The 27500-nt window shown below is 42.0% G+C and overlaps 1 protein-coding gene across 1 annotated transcript in view; it reads left to right on the forward strand.

Annotated features, from left to right (window-relative positions):
* Positions 1 to 27500, forward strand: part of LOC123503998 (ankyrin-2-like) — a 70039-nt gene that overhangs the window by 34468 nt on the left and 8071 nt on the right. Inside the window, 1 exon segment of the mRNA XM_045254199.1 lies at positions 15486 to 15755. Within this exon segment, the coding sequence (XP_045110134.1) occupies positions 15486 to 15755 (270 nt within the window).

Here is a 27500-nt window from a genome sequence, read left to right on the forward strand (position 1 = left end):
GACACCCACTATATACTCGTCGCAGAGATGTCTGGTGGACGACAATTACGCACTACTGGCCGACATGAAGCCTCTCAGCCTTCAATGGTGTGCGTGGCTACTACCACTACAATACAGTTTACTACTGAAATTATACAAAAGATGGTGGGGGCACACAGCCACCCAACAAAACACACTGGTGAGCACAGCCACCAACAGCAACAACGGGACGAAACAATAACGCGTCCCTCCGCGTCGCCACACCCGAGTGGACGAACGCACAACAGGAAATGTAGCCTCAACCGGCTACACTTTCCTCAGAACAACAAGCCCGTTGTCCTACACAGCCACGGTCTACACAGTAGCAAGCCAACTACTCAACAGGAGGGCACAACTCCCAGACCAATGACTAGTGAGTAACAAGACGTGTCTCCACCCTGTGCCAGAAACCAAGAGCGCACGTGTCTACCTCCGCTGAAGACTGGCTGGTTACTATACACAGTATACTACTGATACTACACAACAGATGGTGGGGCACAGCCGCCCACCAAACACACTGGTGACCACGGCCACCTACAAACAAACAATCAGGACGAGACAGTAACGTGTCTCTCCGCGTCGCCACACCACGAGGGGGCGAACGCAAGACAGGAAATGTAGACCCAACCGGCCACACTCCTTAGGACAACAAGCCCGTTGTCCTACACAGCCACGGTCTACCGAGTAACAAGCCAGCTACTCAACAGGAGGGCACAACTCCCAGACCAATGACTAGCGAGTAACAAGAGAAGCCCACCAACACGAATCTCCCTAACACTGTGCCAGACCGACGAGAGTGCGTGTCTATCTCCGCTGAAGGCTACCTCTGTACTGAGTCCCGCTCGCAACGAGAAGCATGGGCGGGAGGCAGGCCGTTTGCTCAACAGAACAGTCCGAGGGGCCCGCGATGGGTGGCCATAGGCTTCACATATAATAATATAATAAATTAAAGGGGATTAAGACGGTGCCCATCACAATATATATATATATATATATATATATATATATATATATATATATATATATATATATATATATATATATATATATATATATATATATATATATATATATATATATATATATATATATATATATATATATATATATATATATATACACACACCTTTGTGTAACCTTTGTATGTGTAGTATGTCATTTGCATATGAAAATTAATGAAAATTAATGAAATGTTCAATACAGTGTATAATGCAGTTCCGATGTGTGTATATTATTTTTTCTTTGGATGTACGATAATATTAGGCAAAATACGATAATTCTGGTGGTTCGGTACGACAATGTGGGCTAGAAAAGTTAACATCACTGGTGTGATTCACTGTTTGATCTGATGCAATCTCTGACGAGACAGCCAGACGTTACCCTACGGAACGAGCTCAGAGCTCATTGTTTCCGATCTTCGGATAGGCTTGAGACCAGGCACACACCACACACCACAACTCCTCGATTTACATCCCGTACCTACTCACTGCTAGGTGAACAGGGGCTACACGTGAAAGGAGACACTCCCAAATATCTCCACCCGGCCGGGGAATCGAACTCCGGTCATCTGGCTTGTGAAGCCAGCGCTCTAACCACCGAACTACCGGGCCGGTATATATATATATATATATATATATATATATATATATATATATATATATATATATATATATATATATATGTGTGTGTGTGTGTGTGTGTGTGTGTGTGTGTGTGAGTGAGTGTGTTTCACTGTTTGATCTGCTGCCAGCCAGACGTTACCCTACGTAACGAGCTCAGAGCTCATTATTTCCGATCTTCGGATAGGCCTGAAACCAGGCACACACCACACACCGGGACAACATCCTTTATGGATTTTTATTCTTAGTAAAGAAAAGTAATTATGCTGTCAACGAAAGTGACAAAAATTACTTTAAAGCTAAACATTAAAACAGACTATTACTACAAATTACAAATATTTAGCATCCAAACAACACTCTGAGACAGCCACTGCTTCAGCAAAGGAAAAATCAATTCCATTAATACTATTAAAGAAACCTAAAATCACTCCTACTCATTACTGATGTGATTTAAGAACATCATGAACAATTTTAGAAACGACCTCTTCCGTGTACTTGCCACTGAAAAGTTCCTCAACCCTGGTTAAACCTGCACTTGCCTAATATCTCTCCTACTGGGACAATTCTCAACATGCCACTCAGTCTGAACCTTTCCACTTACACACAGACGCTCCTCTGTTGGTAGACAGACGATCCTGGTCACGCCCCGCAGATGGGAACCGCCTTGTCGTGCCCTGTGACCTGGCGAGCTAGGCTAGAGGGGGCTTAGGCCCCTGCTCTGCCCTTTCGAGGGGGAAAGGGCTACCCATGCTAGTAAGGTCGCCAGTGAGGGGCCAGACATAAGCTGCCAGTGGACCAGCGGAGCCACCCACTGGAGGGATCACCCAAGAGGGGTCGTCCTGTGCTGGATGGTTGGGTGTCTAGGCTTTGGGAAGGGGGTCTCAACTCTGTCGTGTTTTGTGTTACTGTCTGCTTATGGGAAAACACAAAAAATTATCAGGTTCTCGTGAGGTGACTGACCTGGCTTGCGAGACTTCTACTTCAGATCTGAGTAAGGAGGAGTATTCCCCTCCACAAGGGTCTCCCCACAGCAGTCTCCCGTTCTGAAAGTTCTTCTGAGGGCCGCATTTCTGCTGAATTTGACTCCCTCTTGATGGTAAATGTTAATCCATATTTTTCTTATCACGCCTTGCACTCCCTTCTCAAGGCGTATTGCACGGTTCTTCGCATCCGACTTGTTTATGATAAGGACTTTCCATCTAACCGCTGCTATGCGACGTTTCTGTCATGTGATGAAGCTCGTTTGGCTTTTGAACATGTAGCATCTCTGCCCCTTGCCGGCTCTGGCTTTAAAACTGAACCTCTCCAATCACGTAATGTTTCAGACAGTGACATGGATTATATCCCAAATGTTTTTGACAACTATCTAGAGAATTCAGTTCCAGAAGTCAGCCAGATCGCGCCTCCACGTTGGTTTTTGGCGTACTACGGAAATGGGTGTGGGAATTTCATCCATGCCTCCCCGCACCTGGCCAAAGAGATCAGCATGATTCCTGAGGGATGGATGGATGGATTTTGAATTAATGGCGCCGCAACAACGACGGTCATATGGCGCCGCTACAATAAACTAATTTCAACAAACGTGTGTATATATATATATATATATATATATATATATATATATATATATATATATATATATATATATATATATATATATAAACTAATTAAAGTCATTAAAAACAATACAATTAAGAATGTAAAAACTAAAAACACTATAAACCTAAATAAAACATTAAAATACATAGAGTAAAATAAAATAAAATTTACAGCTTTGGGAGAAGGCCAGCCTTTCCCAAAAATCTAAAAACGTCATGGCCTTGGGCCAGGCACTCTGGTCCAAGGACCTTTGAGATATAATAGACACCGCTATCTCTACCGCGACAGCGGTAGAGGTATCGGTGTCTTAAGTCGGTCAAACTCGGGAACTCCACTAGTAGGTGCTGCACCGTAAGCGGCACCAGGCAGTTATCACAGTAAGGTTGAGGGTCCCTGGTCAGGAGGTACCTTTGTGTAAGGAGAGGAACACCACCTCTCCTCTACTAAACCTCATCTTCTCTTCCTAACCGAAACACAGTTGTCTGTGACTACTGACAGCAGCCCCTTTTCTGTTCCCTCCTACTTGCTCTATCCTCATTTTCAATCCAAAGCTGGATGTTGCGCATACGTGCGTAACGACACCACTTGCTCTCGTGCCCACAATCTTGAATCTTCAGAATTTTCTACCATCTGGCTAAGACTTCAATGTCACTCTCTAACTAAATTCATCTGTGCTGTATACCTCTCACCTAATTCCTCTGACTATGTAAAATTCTTTGACTATTTGACTTCCAAGGTGGAGCACATCTTATCTCACTTTCCTTTTGCTGAGATCTCCATTTTAGGGGATTTCAATGTTCACCACCAGCTTTGGCTTTCATCTTCTTTCACTGACCAACCTGGTGAACAAACCTTCAACTTCATGACCTAGAGCAGCTAGTGCAGTTCCCTACCCGTATTCCTGACCGCCTTGGAGACACGCCCAACATTCTTGATCTTTTCCTAACCTCCAACCCTTCTGCTTACTCTGTTAAACTTTCCTCTCCGTTGGGCTCCTCCGACCACAATCTAATTTCCGCTACCTGTTCTATCACTCCAGTGCAGCCTCAGGACCCGCCTAAGCGGAGGTGCTTCTGGCATTTTAACTCTGCTAAGTGGGAGGAACTAAGGCAGTACTATTCTGATTTCCCTTGGGATGATTATTGTTTTCATGCCAAATCTATTCTCCAACTTACTAAAAACTCTTTCATCAATAGAAAATGTCAAAGTCTTTCCAATTCTAACTCCTCTCGAGATTTCTGGCATCTAGCCAATAATATCTCTAACAACTTTACTTCTTCGTCTTTCCCTCCTTTACTTCATCCAGATGGCTCTACAGCTGTCTCTTCTTTTTCTAAAGCTGAACTCTTCGCTCAAACCTTTGCTACCAACTCAACTTTGGATGATTCTGGGCATATTCCTCCTACTCCTCCACCCTCTGACTACTTCATCCCTAAAATTAAAATTCTTTATAAAGACGTTTTCCTGGCCCTCTCTGGCCTTGATTCTCGGAAGGCTTACGGTCCGGATGGAGTCCCTCCTGTTGTTCTCAAAAACTGTGCTTCCGAACTCGCTCACTGCCTGGTCAAACTCTTTCATCTGTGTCTCTCTACTTCTATTTATCCTTCTTGCTGGAAGTTTGCTCACATTCAACCTGTCCCTAAAAAAGGTGACCACTCCAATCCTTCTAACTACCGCCCTATAGCTTTGATTTCCTGCCTTTCTAAAGCCTTTGAGTCTATCCTTAATAGGAAGATAATGAGGCATCTATCAGCTCACAACCTTCTCTCTGATTGCCAGTATGGTTTCCGTAAAGGCAGATCTACTGGTGATCTTCTTACTTTCCTAACTGAATCTTGGTCATCCTCTTTTAGGGACTTCGGTGAAACCTTTGCTGTCGGCCTTGACATATCGAAAGCCTTCGATAGAGTCTGGCACAAATCTTTAATTTCTAAACTACCCTCCTACGGATTCTATCCTTCTCTCTGTACCTTCATCTCCAGTTTCCTTTCCGATCGTTCTATTGCTGCTGTAGTAGACGGTCACTGTTCTTCCCTAAAACTATCAACAGTGGTGTTCCACAGGGTTCTGTCCTATCACCCACTCTCTTTCTATTATTCATCAATGATCTCCTAAATCTGACTCAATGCCCTATCCACTCCTATGCTGATGATACCACCTTGCATTATTCAACAGCGTTCAACAGACGCCCAACCCAACAACAATTAAATGACTCAAGGCGAGATGCTATAGGACGCCTAACTTCTGATCTTTCACTTGTTTCTGATTGGGGCAGAGAAAACCTGGTTTTGTTCAATGCCTCAAAAACTCAATTTCTACAACTATCTACTCGACATAACCTTCCAGACAACTATCCTCTCTTCTTCAATAACACTCAACTTCCCTCTCCTCTACATTAAACACACTCGGTCTATCCTTCACTAAAAATCTAAACTGGAAATTTCACATCTCTACTCTTGCTAAATCAGCTTCCAAGAAGTTAGGTGTCCTGTGGCGTCTTCGTCCATTTTCTCTCCCTCCCAGCTGCTTGCTCTGTACAGGGCCTTATCCGCCCGTGTATGGAGTATGGCTCTCATGTCTGGGGGATCCACACACAGCTTTACTAAACAAGGTGGAATCTAAAGCTTTTCGTCTTATCAACTCTTCTCCTCTAACTGACTGTCTTGATTCTTTAAGTCACCGCCGCAATGTTGCATCTTTATCTGTCTTCTACCGCTGTTTTCATGCTGTCTGCTCTTCTGAACTTGCTAACTGCTTGCCTTCCCCCTCCTGCGGCCTCGCTGCACAAGACTCTCTACTTCTTCTCATCCCTATTCTGTCCATCTTCCTAATGCAAGAGTTAACCAGTATCTTCACTCCTTCATTCCCTACACTGGTAAACTCTGGAACTCTCTACCTGTGTCTGTATTTCCACCTGCCTATGACTTAAACTCTTTCAAAGAGGAGTGTCAAGACACCTCTTACGTTAACTGGACCCTCCTTTTAGATTTTTTGTTTTCTCTTTCTCCTACTTTCCTCTTAACAGGGCCTGGCAACCAGCGGGATTTTTTTTTCCAACACTTTGTTTTCCCTTGGCCAGTGCCCTTGTAATGTAAAAAAAAAAAAAAAAAACGATCTGCGTGTTCATTCCCGGGAACACCTACATGACCAGGGACCCAACAGAACCCAACACGATATCCTCGTTGGGTAAGAAGATATAGCCACTCCAGGGCTGATAAAACCAAAGGGTTAAAGGATATAGTGCAAGAGAGAGAAGTAAGAGCACTGCGACAGGCACTAAAAATTGTAAAAGACGAAACCGGGAGAGTAAAAATTATTTGTAAAGCTAGGACTATGGCAGACAGCTCCGCAGTAAAGACGGATGCCACTGAAGGAAGGCTGTCACACCGATAAAAAGAGGGGAAAACCACACTAAATCCAACGCCTGCGTCGGATTTGGAATCATCAGTAAAAACAGGAATATCATTAGAATGGATAAAAAAGTGTTCTAAAAACCGTGTGTGGGACAGAGCTGGCAGAAAATCCTTCTTAACATCCATGGCAGGAGAGCATAATGAGATAACAGGAACCTGCCAATAACCAGACTACACAGGAGTGGGGTCGATAGATAAATCCGCCATGAGATTTGCAAATCGATGGCAAAAAGGTTGAGGGAGACCAGGTCGAGTGACATACACCTGCGAACGAGAGTCCCGCAATATTGACAGACAAGGGACAGAATCAGGAAGACAGTGGGTGGGAAACCAACACCGGAGCATCGAAGACTGGCGCCGAAAGTCGAGCGGCCAGAATCCAGCATCCACTAATAGACTAGGTATTGGAGATGTCCGAAATGCACCAGTAGCCAAGCGGATCCCAGCATGATGCACGGAGTTAAACACGCGTAGCCGTGCATCCGTTGCGGATGATTAGATCTCACAGCCGTATTCCAGCTTTGGAAGTATAAGTGTACGATACAGAAGCAGCAAAGTATCCCTGTCCGCACCCCAAGAGGTGTGACTTAAAACCAGAAGAAAGGATAGTGCCGTTCTGCAAGACGCTTTAAGAGAACGGAAATGGGGAACCCAAGTAAGACGGTTGTCAAACAATAGGCCAAGATATTGAATGGCCTCCACACATGAGATGCGTCTATTGGCTAAATATAAATCGGGATCTGGATGAACGCCACGATTACGACAAAAATGCATAGACACGGTCTTTGAGGTGGAGAAACGAAAACCATTTATGTTGACCCAACTGGACACCCGATTGATTGCCAGTTGGAGCTTTCGCTCAATCAGTGACATCCTAGCAGCAGCAAAAGAGATGCACAAGTCATCCACATATAAGGAGCTTTGAACGCCATCTGGAAGAGTATCAATAACACCATTAATGGCGACTGCGAATAATGTAACATTAAGAATACTTCCCTGTGGGATGCCATCATTTAGAGCAGTAGCATCGGAGAGAACGCTCCCAACTCGAATCCGTAAAAGACGTCTGGATAAAAACTGCTGAATAAAAATAGGAAGGTGGCCACGAAGGCCCAAATTAAACAAGGAACGTAAAATGCCATGACACCAAGCCGTGTCGTAGGCCTTCTCCAGGTCAAAAAACACTGTTACTTGATGGTGGTGATTAGCGAAGGCCTCACAAATAGAAGACTCAAGGGATAAAAGAGCATCAGTAGTAGACCTCATCTTTCGGAAGCCGTACTGCACCGATGACAAGTACTTCCCTCTCCAAGTACCACATGAGTCTTACATTTACCATCTTTTCTAACACTTTACAAATACAGGATGTCAAAGATATATGACGGTAGTTCGTAGCCTGAAGATTATCTTTCCAAGGCTTCGGAAATGGGAGAACCACTGCTACAGCCCAAGAAGATGGAAAGTCACCGGTATGCCAAATCATATTATAAAGATTTAATAAAAAGTTGAAAGCACGGTCAGACATGTGACGCAAAAAGGCATAAGAAATGTCGTCTGGACCAGGAGAAGAGTCATGACTCATGACACTGGGACAAAGCAGTCCGCAACTCGGAGGCAGAGAAGGGGACATTATAGGACTCCCCTTCAGTGGAAGAAAAATTTATGCCGAGAGATTCCATTCTCTGGCGGTGACGTGCGCCTGGGGCTGCAGGATCCTTCGGGGAAATACTGGCAAAGTGCTCGGCGAAGAGGTCGGCGACAGTCTTAGGGTCTGTCACCGTTCGCCCAGCAGACAACAAAACTGGTGGGAGAGGAGCAGAATACTTCCCAGCAATTCGGCGGACTTTGTTAAAGACATCCATAAGAGGGGTGCGGGCATTAATGGAAGATATATAAGCTTTCCAAGAGGCTCTTTGTACCTCTTTCAAAACGATTCCTGAGGGAAATCTCGAGAAGTACGGTAAGGGGGTCCTCGTGCGAGCTAAAGATATTACGTAGGCAAGGATGTTGCAACATCTCCCATGCCCTACTGACAGCTTGTTTGAAACCGTAAAGGCCCATCCCACCTATAATTGTAGTAAAGGTTGTGTGTACAGTCAGGATCTTTATGAATTTCCTGAGGAGGAAATACTGGCTATGCGTGCTAGCTCAGTCCAAAAGGTGACTAAGATGAAGAACTCTTCCAGCATGGTCCTTCTCACCCTCTTTGGTTCCACCCTCCCAGACTGTGTTCATATCGGTCCCATCAATCTTCGGGTGAGGTGTTTTATTTCCCGCCTTCTTCAAAAGGATCGCCCGTCCACTGCACCCTAATAGTTATCTTCAATCTTCTACATTGGAACTGTAGAGGCCTTTGCGCCTCGTGGGGGGAACTCCGAGCTGTACTGTCGGAGTTCTCTCCAGCCTGTGTCGCTCTATAAGAGACTATGCTTGGTGATAGTTCTTATTCTAGTCCCCCTGGCTATCGTGCCTTTTATAGCACTCCTTTCCCTGAACAGAGCCACCATGGTGCCACAGCTATCCTAGTCCGTCAGGATATACCTGTTGTCCCATTGCAACTTAACTCTTCCCTTCAGGTGGTTGCTATCAAAGTCCTTCTGGGACGATCCTACACTATTTGCAGTCTATATCTCCCTCCTCGGGTTCCTGTCTCAAGAGGTGATCTTGATGGCCTAGTGTGTGAGCTGACTCCGCCTTTCCTCTTGTTGGGAGATTTTAACGGCCATCACCCTTGTTGGGATGAATCACTTCTTTCATTGAGGATGAGTGATTGGAAGTTTTAAATTCTGGAGATGTTATACATTTTCACAGTCCAACTGGGACTTTTACAGCTCTCGATCTTTCTCGTGCACATCTAATGCTTTCCTTGATTTTAATTGGCGGGTCCTACCAGTTTATATGGCAGTGACCACTTTCCAATTTTGATGGAATCTGAGGAATCTAAGACACAATCCCGCCCCCCACGTTGGGTTTTAGATAAGGCAGATTGGCCATGATTCACCGAACTTAGCCCTTTTATCAGTCCGTTGGCTGACTTTGATACTTGTTCTGAGACCGTTGATTATTTCATTGATTTTTTACGTTCCACTGCACTTCAGACAATCCCTAGGACGTCCGGTCACTGTACTAAGCGTCTCGTTCCTTGGTGGAATGCAGCATGCACCAACGCTGTGAGAGAGAAACGGGCGGCTTTCTCTCATCTTCGGCGACATCGTCGGGACTCGCAGTGTTTGGTATGCTTTTCGAAGCAGCCGTGCTTGGGCTCGCCGCGTTTTGAGGGAGGCACAAAGAGTCTCTTGGAAAGCCTATGTCTCTTCCATTAATGTTCGCACCCCTCTTACGGATGTGTTCACCAAAGTCTGCCGAGTTACTGGGAAGAATTCTGCGCCTTCCCCACCAGTCTTGTTGTCTGCTGGACAAAAGGTGGCAGATCCCAAGACTGTCGCCGACCTCTTTGCAGAACACTTTGACAGTGTTTCTAGGAAGGATCCGGCAGCGCCAGGTGCACGCTAGGCTAACTTTTCTTCAACTGGAGGGGAGTCTTTATAATGTCCCCTTCTCTGTCTCCGAGTTGCGGACCACTTTTTCCCAGTGTCATAACTTTTCTCCTGGTCCAGATGATATTCCTTACGCCTTCTTGCGTCACATGTCTGACCGTGCTTTTATCTTTTTATTAAATCTTTATAATATGATTTGGCATACCGGTGATTTTCCATCTTCTTGGGCTGTGCCAGTGGTTCTCCCATTTCCTAAGCCTGGGAAAGATAATCTTCAGGCTACGAACTACCGTCTTATATCTTTGACATCCTACATTTTGTAAAGTGTTGAAAAGATGGTTAATGTAAGACTCATGTGGTACTTGGAGAGGGGGGAAGTACTTGTCATCGGTACAGTATTGTTTCCGATGCTCTTTTATCCCTCGAGTCCTCTATTTGTGATGCCTTCGCTAGTCACCACCACCAGGTAACCGTATTTTTTGACCTGGAGTAGGCCTACAACACAGCTTGGTGCCATGGTATTTTACGTTCCTTGTTTGATTTTGGCCTCCGTGGCCACCATCCTATTTTTATTCAGCAGTTTTTATCTAGACGTCTTTTAGAGATTCGAGTGGGGAGTGTTCTCTCCGAGGCTAGTGCTCTAAATGATGGTGTCCCACAGGGAAGTATTCTTACTGTTACACTATTCGCAGTCGCCATAAATGGTGCTATAGATATTCTCCCAGATGGCGTTCACAGCTCCTTATATGTTGATGATTTATGTATTTCTTTAGCTGCTGATAGGATGTCACTGATTGAGCGCAAGCTCCAACTGGCAATCAATAGGGTGTCCAGTTACACGTTTTCGTTTCTCCACTTCGAAGACCGTAGCCATGCAGATCCTCATTTATACCTCGCCAATAAATGCCTCTCATGTGTGAAGGTGACTCGATATCTTGGCCATGTGTTTGACAACCGTCTCACCTGGCTTCCCCATTTCCGTTATCTTAAGGTATCTTGTAGGAAGGCATTATCCCTTCTTCGAGTTTTAAGTCACACCTCTTGGGGCCTGAACAGGGACACCCTATTGCTTCTTCATCGTTCACTTATATTTCCTTAGCTGGAATACGGTTGTGAGATCTACTCATCTGCAACGGATGCACGGCTACGCGTGCTTGACTCCGTGCATCATGCTGGGGTCCGCTTGGCTACGGGTGTATTTCGGACATCTTCAATTCCTAGCTTACTAGTGGATGCTGGTTTCTGGCTGCTCGAACTCCAGCGCCAGTCTTCGATGCTCCGGTGTTGGTTTTGCACCCATCGTCTTCCTGATTCTGTCCCTTGTGTGTCAATATTGGGGGACTCGCGTTCTCAGGCGTATGTCACTCGACCTAGTCTCCCTTTGGCCTTCGAGCTGCCAATCTCCTGACGGACTTATCTATCGCCCCCACTCCTGTCTACTCTTTCTGACTCTCACTAGTTAGTTATTGGCAGCTTCCCGCTGTCTCATTATGCGTTTCTGCCATGGATGACAAGAAGGATTTCCTGCCAGTTATGTCCCACACACGGTTTTTAGAACACACTTCTACTCATTCTTATGACATCCCTGTTTTAACTGATGGTTCCAAGTCTGATGCAGGTGTTGGGTTTAGTGTGGTTTTTCCCTCTTTCTACCGGTCTGGTAGCATTCCTTCAGTGGCATCTGTTTTTACTGCAGAGCTGTGTGCCTTAGTTCTTGCTTTACAGATAATTTTCACTCTCCCGGTTTCTTCTTTTACAATTTTTAGTGACTCGCAGTGCTCTTACTGCTCTCTCCTCTATTATTTCCCTTCACCCATTGGTTTTATCAGCTTTGTAGTGGCTATATCTGCTCACGAAAAGAGTATATCGTGTCGCGCTCCATCCCCTGCCCCTGTCCCGTTTAAAGATGTATTCCAGTACATTCGTCTGGCTATTGTTGCAAGATGACAAAGGAGGTGGCAAACGGGATTGCCACCGCGAAAATGAGAGATATCACCACTTCCATTCTCTCTGACTGGACATACACCCATATTCGCGACCGCCGTAAATAGATTGTATTAGCGTGGCTGAGAATCGGTCACACGTATCTTACACAAAGATATTTGTTGACCAGGGACCCTCAACCCTACTGTGATGACTGCCTGGTGGCGCTCACCGTGCGTCACCTCCTGGTCGAGTGCCCTAGTTTTATTGATTTACAACACCGCTACCTCTACCGGTGTCGCGGTAGAGATAGCTGTGTCCGTTATCTCACTCCTTGGACCAGCATGCCTGTCCCCTGGCCATGATGTTTTTAGGTACTTGGGGGAAGCTGCCCTTCTCCCCAAACTGTGAATTATATTTTATTATGTGTATTTTAATGTTTTATTTACTTTAATTGTATTTTTAGATAGTTTTGATTTAAGTTTTTAATTGTTTTTTTAGGGATCACCTGAAGATCCGCCACCCCAGCCGCACTCGGGGTAGCGGATCTTCAGGTGAGATAATCTGGGGTGGCGGATCTTCAGGTGAGAATCTGGGGTGGCGGATCTTCAGGTGATCCAATGATGCTAATAATAATAATAATAATAATAATAATAATAATAATATTATTATTATTATTATTATTATTATTATCATTATTGTTATTACTACTACTACTACTACTACTACTACTACTACTACTACTACTACTACTACTATTAACATTATTATTACTATTATTGTTAGCATCATTATTATTATTTTTATTATTATCATTATTGTTATTATCATGATTACTATCATTACTATTATTTTATTATTATTATTGTTATTATCATTATTATTATTATTATTATTATTATTGTTATTATTATTATTATTATTATTATTATTATTATTATTATTACAATTATCATTATTGTTATTACTATTACTACTGCTGGTACTACTACTACTACTACTACTACTACTACTACTACTACTACTACTACTACTACTACTACTACTACTACTACTATACTACTATTATATTATTATTACTATTATTGATATTATTATTATAATAATAATAACTATTATTATTATTATTATTATTAATATTATTATTATTATTGTTATTATTATTATTTTAATGAAGTAAACTTTTTTCTGCATTTTTTATATCCACTAAGTTTTTTAATGAGTTCATGTTTCAATAAATGACTTTAATTTCCTGATTTATAAAAATTTTTTTACTCTTTGTTACACCTGAATGTGTATGAAAAAAAAGGCTGATCTTAAAAGTGAGAGAGTCTGGGGTGGTGGATCTTCAGGTGAGACAATCTGGGGTGGCGGATCTTCAGGTGATCCCTGTGGGGTGGCGGATATTGTAGCGGCGCCAGATGACCGTAGATGTTGCGGCGCCTTACCCAAAATCCATCTATCCATCCATCTCTGCCTCACCCCCACGTGTGGTTGTCATAACGGCACCGCCAATGGCTGACTCTGTAGTGATGTACATCGCTACCAGAGCTGCTACCATCACCATGCCACAACCTAACCGCCGTAATATGATACACAATTTATCCCTTGGTAATCCTTACTGAGATCCACGAATGTAACAAACAATTTTGTCTTTTTCTTTCCGGCGAGCCATGTCCGTGAGAAGGCGGAACGTGGCGATATGTCCGGTGCAGCCACGCCGGCTCTGTGCTCCAACCTGCTCGCGAAACGAGATGAACCAATGACCCAGTCTGTGGCACAGAATCATATGTAATTTAGTAATAGAATTAATGACATTTATGCCTCTATAATTGTTTGGGTCTGATCTGTTACCTCTTTAAATACAGTATGTATTTTGGCTCTTACTCATTTTCTTTTTTTTTTACGTAGGGAAGAGGGCCAGCCAAGGGCAAAAAAAAAAAAAAAAAAATTAAAAAAGGCTCACTTGAGTGCTGGCTCTCTAAAAAGTGCAAAAAGTGCCAAAACCGTCAGCCAGAATTAGGGGAGCAAATGCCTCGATATCTTCCTCTTAAAAGAGGACAAGTTGTAGGAATTCGGAAATACAGATGCAGGGAGGGAGTTCCAGAGTTTACCAGTGAAAGGGATGAATGATTGAGAGTACTGGTTAACTCTTGCATTAGGGAGTTGGACAGAATAGGGATGAGAGGATGAAGAAAGCCTTTTGCAGCGAGGCCGCAGGAGAAGGGGAGGCATGCAGTTAGCAAGATCAGTAGAACAGTTACCATGAAAATAGCGATAAAAGATAAAAAGAGATGCAACATTTCGGCGGTAAGAAAGAGACTGAAGACAGTTAGTGAGAGGAGCGAAGTTGATGAGACAAAGAGCTTTCGATTCCACCCTACCAAGCAAAGCTGTGTGACTGGAACCCCCCCAAACATGCGAAGAGTACTCCATACAGGGACAGATAAGGCCCCTATACAGAGTAAGCAGTTGGAGGGGCGAGAAAAACTGTCGGGGACGCCTCAGAAGACCTAACTTCATAGAAGCTGTTTTAGCGAGAGATGAGATGTGAAGTTTCCAGTTAAGATTATGAGCAAAGGACAGACCGAGGATATTCAGTGTGGAAGAGGGAGACAGTTGAGTGTCATTGAAGAAGAGATAGTTGTCTGGAAGGTTGTGTTGAGTTGATAGATGGAGGAATTGAGTTTTTGAGGCATTGAACACTACTAAATTTTCTCTGCCCCAATCGGAAATCTTAGAAAGATCGGAAGTCAGGCGTTCCGTGGCGTCCCCGCGTGATCTGTTGAATTCCTGAAGGGTTGGACGTCTCTGAAAGAACTTGGAAAGATGTAGGGTGGTATCATCAGCGTAGGAGTGGACAAACTCCAGACATAAACACCATATTGAACATAGTTGTTATACTAGGCAGCCACACACACACACACACACACACACACACACACACACCAATGAAGGGAAAGGCACCCACTCCTATTCCACCCCGCCCCAACACACACATGATAAAAACGGAGAAGGCGCTATCTCTCTCTCTCTCTCTCTCTCTCTCTCTCTCTCTCTCTCTCTCTCTCTCTCTCTCTCTCTCTCACACTCTCACACACACACACACACACACACTCTCTCTCTCTCTGTCACACTGTCTGTCTACACACACACACACACACACACACACACACACACACACACACACACACACACACACACACACACACACACACACACACACACACACTGGAATAAGTCGCCACTGCCAGTAATTAATACTCTAGTTGTCACGGAATACTCTGAACACTGCGCCAGCCACCACTACAATAACATGTTACTCTATCATATTGTATTACATATATGTACAATATATGTATGCCTGTCCCTGCAATGCATTCACCATCTGGGCTTCCCTTCTCTCTCTTCGGCAGGGCGGCGCGTCCCCCGACCAGCTGTACGAGGAGCTGCTATCAACAGTCAGTCGCGGGGACCACGTGCAGGAGGTGTCCCACCTCTTGTGCAAGGGGGTCCCCTTAGAGTCTTGGGGTGGCCACTCAGTCCTCAAATTGGCTGTCACCAACGACCGTGCACGCACCGTCAACCTGCTGTTGGCGAGCGGCGCCTCGCTCTCTGCCAGCCTGCTGCAGAAGGCCTGGCAGAGCCCAAACGTGACACCCCAGGTGCTAGCCAGCCTCACCACCGTAAGTTGTAGTGCCCTGCCTTACCTGTGTTCAACACTGCCATACATTGTAGCGGTGCCGTGTGTCAGCGGCGACCCCTTTGCAGCGTGGAGAGCGTTGGAAAAGCTTGGATGAGTTGTGGGTGTATTAGCTGTGAGGGATGAGCGTTGCGTTGGAGCAGCCTCAGCTTGAGGTGTTCGTGTTAGTGGTGCGTGTAGTACGTAACAGGCCTGCATCATCATCTGTCATCATCTGTCAGCCAGCCTGCTACTCTCCCCGCACTCACACTAACCATTGCGGCTAAAAACCTTACTAACACATGCACGAAAGAACGCAGGTACACACGCTTTCTATTTCTAATCCATCCACACACACACACACACTCTCTCTCTCTCTCTCTCTCTCTCTCTCTCTCTCTCTCTTTCTTTCTGCCATTCTTGCGGCCCTCCTGTGAGTAATGGTGTGCAGTGAGCAAGGCGGCAGCTTCACAGTATACAGTATATACCTGATGGTGTCACTGTGGTCACTGGTGTCTCAATGGTCTCCACATTTGTTTGCCTCCCTCCCATGAGAATCATTTCTATTAGAGCATATCAATAACAGTGTGACCATTGGCTGTGTGTGTGTGTATGACCAGCTCAGAGAGAAGAGGATGATGGACAGCGCCAAGGATAAAACATCTGGCTCACCTCCATGGCAGCTTGGCACTCAAGCTTCATAACATTGTTATATAGTTATTCAAGAAAAGATGCTGTGTTACAGTATTCAAGCCAGGAATTGTACTCCAGGTTAGGGGATCCACACTCACCCCCCTCCTCGACAAACTCACACACACGATAGGGAAGCGGTGGCATAGTGGTTAAGATTGTGAACATGGGATCAGGCACACACACATCCAAGCGTAGATTCGAATCCCACCACTTATCGCCTTGATACTGTCGAATGGTTTAAATTAATCTGCATATCACAATGCTACCAAGGTTCTAGGTGATTACACCAAAGATACCCTAATATGGGTACCACTATAAATAAAACTGCCTGCACCACTGTAGTTACCTACAGATGCAATAGGCCAGGATGGAAAACACACACACACACACACACACACACACACACACACACACACACACACACACACAAATACTATATAGAAAAACAAAACTCAGAGAAACAGAAGGTTGCAAAGATATATATATATATATATATATATATATATATATATATATATATATATATATATATATATATATATATATATATATATATATATATATATATATATATATATATATATATATATATATATATATATATATATATATATATATATATATATATATATATATATATATATATATATATATATATATATATATATATATATATATATATATATATATATATATATATATATATATATATATATATATATATATATATATATATATAGATAGAGAGAGAGAGAGAGAGAGAGAGAGAGAGAGAGAGAGAGAGAGAGAGAGAGAGAGAGAGAGAGAGAGAGAGAGAGAGAGAGAGAGAGAGAGAGAGAGAGAGAGAGAGAGAGAAACGAGGAGGAAAGGAAGAGACACAACGAACTGGTGGCAGAAGCAAGATGAAAAAATAATGAAAGGTCAGAGGAGGAGAAGAAGGCATTTTTTTTTGGAGAATTATAGGAGACAGGATAAGGAAATGGTATATAAAAGAGAAGGAAGAGAAAAACTGGAGCAAGTTTAACTAAAAATGATAAGAACAAGAGATTAAAAATGATGTATACAAACATAGATGGGATTTTATCTAGTAAATTAGAATTAAGAGATTACATAAAGAAAGAAGAACCAGATATTGTATGCCTGGTGGAAACAAAGTTAAATGAGGCAATAAAAATAGACATAGATAAAAGGTATAATATATGGAGGAGAGACAGAGTGGGTAAAGGAGGAGGAGGAGTCATGATGATGTTAAGGAAGGAGATAGTGGTAAATCAAGTGGAGTTTGGGGAAGGAAAATCAGAAATACTGTATGTTAAGATGCATATTAATAAAAAGGAGTTAACAATCATTGGAACATATGTGCCACCAAAACAAACTCATGGACTAACCAAGAATATAGAGACATGATAGATGACACAATAAGGAGTCTTACAAGAATCATTAAGGAAAGGAGAAAAGTGATATTGGTAGGAGATTTTAACTGTAAGGAGGTGGACTGGAAAAATTATGAAAGTGAACCTAATGATAGATAATTTGATGGTCCAGAGAGTAAAGGAAAACACAAGATTCATAGGAAACGATGAGCCGGCAAGATTAGACCTAGTTTTTACAAGGGATATACCAATTAACGATGATATAAGATACAAGTGCCCATTGGGAAAGAGTGACCATGTAATATTAGAAATGGATATAGAAGAAGGAAAGGAAGATAGAGATGAATCAAACAAAGGAGACCGATTAAATTACAGAAAGGCTGATATTGAGAATCTCAAGAACTATTTTAAAACGTAAACTGGGAGGAGATGGAAAACTCATTAACGGTTCAAGAGAAATATAACTTATTTTTGGAAATATACAAAACTGGGGTCAGGAATATGTCCGAAATATAGACCTAAAGAAGAAGGAAAGAAAGATTGGTTTAATGCAAGATGTGCTAGGGCAAAGGAGAAACGAGATGGAGCATGGAAAAGGTGGAGAAGAAACAGAAATCCAGAAAATAAGGAAAACTTCAAAACAGCAAGAAATGAATATGCTAAGGTGAGAAAGGAAGAAAAAGGAACTATGAAAAGGACATTGTCGAAAAATGTAAGGAACAACCAAAATTGTTCTACAGATTCATAAATGGAAAAATAAGACAAAAAGAAACAATAGAAAGGTTAAAAGGAGAGAACGGAATGGTGGAAGACCCAAAAGTATGGCAGAACTGTTAAATAGTAAATTTCATGAGGTCTTTACTAAGGAATCCAAATTTGAAAGACCACAGGGTAATAGAGACTGTCTATATGAAAGAGATTAAAGTAACCAAGCTTGAAATAAAAAGTTGATGACGGAATTAGATGAGGAAAAGGCAATGGGACCGGATGAAGTCTCAGGCAGAATACTGAAAGAATGTAGGGAAGAACTAGCAAGTCCAATATACAACATCATAAAATGCTCAATAGAAAATGGAACAGTGCCAGTGGAGAGGAAAAGAGCTGAGGTGGTTCCCATATATAAGAGAGCGGAAGGAAGGAAGAACCTTTAAATTACAGACCGGTATCACTAACTAGTGTAATATGCAAGATGTGTGAAAAGTAATAAAGAAGCAATGGATTTAGTTTCTTGAAGACAACAAAATATTATCAAATAGCCAATTTGGTTTTAGAAAAGGTCGGTCATGTGTGACAAATTTATTGAGTTTCTACTCTAGAATAGTTGATAAAGTACAAGAGAGAGAGGATGGAGTTGACTGTATTTATTTAGATTTAAAAAGGCTTTGATAAAGTGCCACATGAAAGATTACTATGGAAGTTAGAGGAGAAGGGTGGCTTAAAAGGAAGCACATTGAGATGGATGAAGAATTACTTAAGGGGGAGAGAAATAAGGACGATAGTTAAAGATATGAAGTCCAAGTGGAGAACAGTAGACAGCGGAGTGCCACAGGGGTCAGTATTGGCACCAATACTTTTTCTCGTATATATAAATGACATGCCAGAGGGAGTGAACAGCTACATAAATCTGTTTGCGGACGATGCGAAACTGTGCAGAGTCATTAAACAAAAGAGGATTGTGAAATACTACAGGAAGACTTAAACAAGATCTGGAAATGGAGCAAAAATGGGAGATGGAATTCAATGTGGACAAAAGCCATGTCATGGAAATGGGAAAAAGTGAAAGACGACCAGTGGGAATCTATAAGATGGGAGATGGAGTAGAACTAGAAAAAGTAAAAAGGAAAAGGACTTGGGAGTGACAATGGAAGAAAATAATCAACCGGTAAGCCATATTGATAGAATTTTCAGAGAGACGTATAATTTGCTAAGGAATATTGGAGTAGCATTTCACTATATGGACAAGGAAATGATGAAGAAATTGATAAGTACTAAAATAAGACCTAGATTGGAATATGCAGGAGTTGTGTGGACTCCCCAAAAAGAAACACATAAGAAAATTAGAGAGACTACAAAAATGGCTACAAGAATGGTTCCAGAATTTAAAGGGATGGCATATGAGGAGAGACTAAAGGCAATGGATCTACCAACCTTGGAGCAGAGAAGAGAGAGGGATCTGATACAAGTTTATAAATTGATTAACGGAATGGATGAAGTGGATAATGAGAAACTGATCCTGAGAGAAGAATATGACTTTAGAAGCACAAGATCGCATAGTAAGAAACTAAGGAAGGAAGATGTCTGAGAGATGTTAAAAATTTAGTTTCCGCAAAGATGTGTTGAGACTTGGAACAGTTTGAGTGAGGAAGTGGTATCAGCAAAGAGTGTACATAGTTTTAAAGAAAAATTGGATAAGTGTAGATATGGAGACGGGACCACACGAGCATAAAGCCCAGGCCCTGTAAAACTACAACTAGGTAAATACAACTAGGTAAATACACACACACACACACACACACACACACACACACACACACACACACAGACACACACACACTGGACACACACACACACACAAGCTGCACACACACACACACACACACACACACACACACACACACACACACACAGTGCATGAGACACACACACACACACACACACACACACACACACACACACACACACACAAATCACACACACACACACACACAAAACACAAAAACAAATGGCACGGGGGCGGGGTGAGAAATCACACACACACACACACACACAGGAGAAGGTAGAGTCACCTAGAAAGATAAATTACTCTCAGTGAGATCTAATAGCAAGAGTTCAGGGGTGCTGTGAACTTTCCATTAAAGCTAGATGTGATGTTGAACGTTTTTGTATCTCACAACTCAAAGGGACAGTGACAGCCTGTCGTCTAAAGAAAAGTCTTCTCTTTACAAAACTACATGAGTAACACACACACACACACACACACACACACACACTCAGTAGCTCAGTGGTTAGAGTGGCTTCAAAAGAGACGACCGGTTGATTGGCCTGGAGATATTTGGGTGTGTCTCCTTTCACGTGTGTTCACCTAGCAGTGAGTAGGTACATGTAAATCGAGGAGCTGTGACCTTGTTTTCCCGGTGTGTGTGTGCCTGGTCTCAGACCTATCCCAAGATCAAATAATGAGCTCTGAGCTCGTTCCGTAGGGTAACGTCTGGCTGTCTCGTCAGAGACTGCAGCAGATCAAACAGTGAAAAACAAACAGTGAACACACACACACACACACACACACACACACACACATGGGAGTGATCGGAGGTGTGAGAACCTCCACACTCCAAACGACAGAGCGGGAACCACACAAAGGCCAGCCATAGCAGCCGCCAACGCATCCCACCACACACGTAGCTACCAGGCCTGGCCCCCAGTGACTACACACCCACATGCTCCCAGGAAGAGTAGAAAAAATGGATAGACCGGTAAGAAATAAATTACCAAATTCAAAATATGCCGATGAGGCCCAGGGAGCAAAGCCGAAAGTGGCCAGTCAAAGCATGAGTCCATCTTCAACAGGGGCAACAATGCAAGGTAGATTGGTAATGTTGGAGAAGAGATTTGAGGAGTTGGTGAAGGAATTAAAAGTTCAGAGGAGTGAGGAGGAGCAGGATAGAGAATTCCGCAAGGCTTTGAAGGAAAGAGTTAAGAGACTGGAGGAAAATGGAGGTTGAAAAATACAAGAGACGGTTGGAGGAGAAAATGGATAGAGTAGTAAAGGAGAAAGATGACTTTAAGGAAATGATTAGTGAGCAGAATGAAAGGTTTGAAAGGGAATGGGAACTGAAGAAAACACAATGGACTGAGTCGAGGGAAGCAGAGATGGTTGGATTACAAGAAATAATTAAAGATCAGTTGAAGGAAGACAAAAAAGAAAGGTCCAAGGAACTGGTTAATGTAATGAAGAATAAGGAAACATTGATAAGGAAATAGCAGAAAAGAAGAAGAGTGTGTTAATATTTGGGATGAAAGAACAAAATATAACATATAAGCCTAAGAGAATTAAGGAAGAATTGAAAACGGTAAGAGATCTGTTCAAAAATCTAAATGATGATGAAAAAAGACCTACAAGAAGAAGTGGAAGAGATCCATAGACTGGGTCCGTATAAGGAGGGAGTGAGCAGACCGATTAAAGTAGTACTGAAGTCACAACAATCTGCGGAGGATGTCCTATATAGAACATCAAAGTTAAGAGAGATAGAAGGTTGTAAAGAGGTGTTTGTGAGAAAGAATAGAAATGAGGAAGAGAGGAGAAGATATAAGGAATTGGTGGAAGAGGCGAGAAGGAAAAATGATGAGCGGTCTGAGGAGGAAAGAGAAAAGTTTTTTTGGAGAGTTATAGGAGAGAGAGTCAGAAAGTGGTATGTGGAAAGAAGGAATGCGGAGGAACCCCTAGAGGGAGCAGTGGGTGGACCGTAATGTATACTAATATAGATGGGATACTGTCAAGTAGATTGGAATTGCAAGACTATATGATGGTGGAGAAGCCTGATATAGTGTGTTTGACTGAGACAAAATTGCATGAAAAAACAAAGATAAATTTGGATAATAAATATAATATATGGAGAAAGGATAGAGAGAGTAAAGGTGGAGGAGGAGTTATGATTATGACGAAGAAAGAAATAAATGTGGATAAGGTTTGGTATGGGAAGAACAATGCAGAAGTGATAAGCATAAGGATAAAAAGTGATGGAAAAGAATTAATAATCATGGTGACCTATGTACCTCCTAAAACAAATTCTTGGACATTAAGGAATACGACAATATGATCAAGGATACTTTACAGAGTTTGGAAAGTGTATTATCTGGAAAAGAAAGGTGATACTAGTAGGAGATTTTAATTGTAAGGAGGTGGATTGGGAAAATCTAGTAAGTGGTGTTGGAGAGGAAGCATGGGAGAGAGATTTCTTAATCTAATGATGGAAAATATGATGGAACAGAGGGTGAAGGAAAATACTAGATATAGAGGAGATGATGAACCGGCTAGACTGGATTTGGTGTTAACAAGAGAAGTGTACCTATGTGGAGATATACAATACAAATGTCCTTTGGGAAAGAGTGATCATGTGGTTATGGAAATGCAGATAGCAACAACACAGCGAAGGAAAGACGAGACATACAGGAGTGGTAGATTGAATTATAGAAAGATGGACACAGAAAGTTTGAAAAATTATTTCAGAAAATTAGATTGGGAGATGTTACAAATCAGAGAAGTGCAAAAAAATATGAGATTTTTATGAAATATTATAAAGAAGGAGTTATGAAATTTGTACCAAAGTATAAACCGAGAGAGGAAGGAAGAAAGGATTGGTTTAATGCAACTTGTGTTAAGGCTAAGGAAAAGAGAGATGTGGCTTGGAAAAGATGGAAAAGAGCAGGAATATACTAAATAAGGAGAATTATAGAGTGGCGAGAAATGAGTATGTGAGGGTAAGGAGGAGGAAGAAAGAAAATTTGAAAAGATATTGTAGACAAGAGTAAGGAACATCCAAAATTGTTTTACAGGTTCATAAATGGTAAACTTAAAAGAGAGAGTCCATTGAAAGATTAAAAGGAGAGCAAGGGATAGTAGATGACCCTAAGAATATAGCGGAATTGCTAAATAATAGGTTTCAGCAAGTATTTACTGAAGAAACAATGTTTGTAAAGCCTCAGAATGTACAAGGAAATGTGCACATGGATGACATTAAGATACCTAAAAGGAGTTATATAAAATGTTGGAGGAACTTAAAGATGATAAAGCGATGGGACCAGATGAAGTTTCAGGAAAATTATTGAAGGAGTGTAGAGAAGAATTGATTGATCCATTATATGATATTATAAGGTGCTCATTAGAAACAGGGAAGTACCAGTAGAGTGGAAAAGAGCTGAAGTGGTGCCCATTTATAAGGGAGGCAGTAAGGAAGAGCCTCTTAACTATAGACCTGTGTCTCTAACAAGTGTGGTCGGTAAGATTTGTGAGAGGGTGATAAAGAAATATTGGATACGGTTCCTGGAGGATCATAAGTTATTATCGGATCATCAATTTGGCTTTAGGAAAGGGAGGTCATGTGTAACAAATCTACTGAGCTTTTATTCAAGAGTGGTTGACAAAATACAAGAGAGAGAGGATGGATGGACTGTGTATATTTGGATTTAAAGAAAGCTTTTGACAAGGTACCTCACATGAGACTGTTATGGAAATTAGAGATTTATGGAGGACTGAAAGGAAAAGTGTTAAAGTGGATGGAAAACTACTTGAGATGGAGGGAGATGAGAACGGTAATAAGGGATGCAAAGTCGGACTGGTTGGTGGTGGAGAGTGGAGTCCCACAAGGCTCAGTGCTGGCACCAATACTTTTCCTTGTATATATTAATGACATGCCAGAGGGAGTAAACAGTTATATTAATTTGTTTGCGGATGATGCGAAGTTGTGTAGGTGTGTGAAGAGTGAAGAAGATTGTGAAATTTTACAGGCAGATCTGGATAAGATTTGGGAGTGGAGCAAGAGGTGGCAAATGGAATTTAATCTGAGCAAAAGTCATGTGATGGAGATGGGAAGAGTGGAAGACGGCCAAGAGGGTCATATAAGATGGGTGAAGAAGTAGTGTTGAAAAAGGTGGAAAAGGAAAAGGATTTGGGAGTGATAATACAAGACCATGGGCAGTTTGAGGCTCATATTGATAAGATGTTTGGAGAAACGTATAATTTGATAAAAATATTGGATTAGCCTTCCATTATATGGATAAAGATATGATGAAGAAATTAATTAGTACGGTAATTAGACCAAGATTGGAATATGCTGGAGTGGTTTGGTCCCCTTATAAAAAGAAGCATATAAGGAAGTTGGAGAGATTGCAGAGAATGGCAACAAAAATGGTTCCGGAATTGGCAGAAATGACCTATGAGGAGAGATTAAAAGAAATGAATTTGCTTACCTTGGAACAAAGAAGAGAAAGAGGAGATTTAATACAGGTTTATAAACTGTTGAACGGACTGGATGAAGTGGATAATGAGCAAATGATGTTGAGAGAGGAAAACTTAAATAGAACTACGAGATCGCATAGTAAAAAGATAGCCAAGGAAAAGGATGTGAAGAAATATAGTTTCCCACAAAGATGTGTGGAGGTGTGGAATGGTTTGAGTGAGGAGGTGGTGTCAGCGAGGAGTGTGCATAGTTTTAAAGGAAAGTTGGATGTGTGTAGATATGGAGACAGGGCCACACGAGTATGATACCCAGGCCCTGTAAAATTACAACTAGGTGAATACAACTAGGTGAATACACAGACACACACACACACACACACACACACACACACACACACACACACACTTTTCATATAAAATTCAAAATTAAGAATGATAATTTTAATGTTCACCACCAACTTTGGTTTTTCCTCTCCCTTCACTGACCATCCTGGTGAACTAGCCTTTAACTTTGCTATCCTCCATGACCTATAACAACTGGTGCAACACCCTACTTTTATTGCTGACCGACTTGGAGATACGCACAACATTCTTGTTCTCTTCCTTACATCTAATTCTTCTGCTTATGCTGTCACCCTACCTTTTTCGTTGGGCTCCTCCCATCACAATCTCATCTCTGTATCTTGCCCTAATTCTCCAATCCCTCCACAAGATTCCCCAAACCTGAGGTGCCTTTGGTGCCTTGCCTCTGCCAGTTGGTGGGACCTGAGGAGATATTATGTTGATTTTCTTTGGAATTATTACTGTTTCCGTGTCAGAGACCCATCTCTTTGTGCTGAATGCATAACAGAAGTGATAGTGTCTGGCATGGAGGCGTACATTCCTCATTCTTTTTCTCAACCTAAACCTTCTAAACCTTGGTTTAACACAACCTGTTCTCGTGCTATACATGATGGAGAGGTTGCTCACTAAAGTTACTTGAGCCTTCCATCTCCTGAATCTCATGCACTTTCTATTTCTGCCCGGAATCATGCCAAGTCTGTTTTTCAACTTGCCAAATACCCTTTCATATATAAAAAAGAATGTCAAAATCTATTAATTTGAAATTCCTATCGTGACTTCTGGCATTTTGGCAAAAACACCTCCATTAATTATACTTCTTAATTTTTCCCTCCTTTATTTTATCCTGGTGGCAACACTGCCATCTCTTCTATCTCTAAAGCTGAACTCTTCTCTCAAACCTTTCCCAACAACTCTACCTTGGATGATTATGTGATTGTTCCTTTCTCTCCTCTCTCTGACAAATTCATACTTACAATAATATTATTAAAGTTCTTCGTAATGATGTTCTCCATGCCCTCGCTGCCCTTTCCTTCTTTGCCTACATTCAGCCTGTTCCAAAAAAAGGGTGTCTCTTCCAATCCCTCAAACTACCGCCCTATAGCTTTAAGCTCTTGTATTTCTTAAGTTTTTGAATCAATCATAAATAGGAAGATTCTTAAACATCTGTCACTTCACAATCTTCCGTCAAGATCGCTCTACTGGTGATCTTCTGGCGTTCCTTACTGAGTTTTGGTCATCCTCTTTTAGAGATGTCGGTGAAACTTTTACTGTAGCATTAGACATATCAAAAGTTTTTCTTCTTCTATCTGCAACTTAAGCTCAAGTTTCCTTTCGACCGTTCTATTGCTGCTGTGGTAGATGGCCACTGTTTTTCTCCTAAATTCATTAATAGTGGTGTTTCTCAGGGTTCTGTCCTATCATCCACTTTCTTTCTACTAATCATAAATAGCCTTCTTAACCAAACTTCTTGTCTTATCCATTTCCACGCTACACTTTTCCACGTCTTTTCAGGAACGAGCAACCCTTCAGAAAGTCAACAGATTACGCAGGGAAACCACAGAACGCCTGGCTTATGATTTTTCTAAGATTTCTGATTGGGGCAGAGAAAACCAAGTGTTCAATGCCTCAAAAACCAAATTCCTCCATCTGTTAACTCGATATAACCTTCCAGACACCTATCCTCTAGCTCTTCAATGACACTCAACTGTTTCCCTCTTCTACATTGAATATGATCCTCGGTCTATCCTTTACTTATAATCTAAACTTGAAACTTCACATTCCATCTCTTGCTGAAACAGCTTCTATGAAATTAGGCATTCTGAGGCGTATTCGCCATTTTTTGTTTTCTCATCCTCACAACTACTAACTCTGTACAAGGGCCTTATCCGCGCATGTATGGAGTACTCTTCTCATGTTTGGGAGTGGGGGGGTTCCGCTCACAGTTTTATAAGATAGGGTGAAATCAAAAGCTTTTCATCTTATGAACTCCCCTCCTATGACTGACAAAATGTTGTACGTATCTATTTCTATCATTTATCGCTATTTTCATGCTAACTGCTACATTGACCTCCTGTGGCCTCGCTGCACAAGGCTTTCTTCTTCCTGTTATCCCTATTCTGTTCAATCCTCTAATATAAAAGTTAACCAGTTTTCTCTATAACTCGTACATTTCACTGGTAAACTCTGGAACTCCTTTCCTGCTTCCGTATTTCCATCTTCCTACGAATTAACTTGTTTTAAGAGGGAGGTGTCAAGGTATTTGTTCTTGGCTTTTGGCTATTTCTTTAAATTCTTTTAGGGAATCAGCAGTACAGTCGGCCTTTTTTTTTTACTAATATTTTGTTGCCCTTGGCAGATTTCCCTATTACGTAAAACACACACACAC

Source organism: Portunus trituberculatus, chromosome 15, assembly GCF_017591435.1.
Source record: "Portunus trituberculatus isolate SZX2019 chromosome 15, ASM1759143v1, whole genome shotgun sequence".
Lineage (NCBI taxonomy): Eukaryota > Metazoa > Arthropoda > Malacostraca > Decapoda > Portunidae > Portunus > Portunus trituberculatus.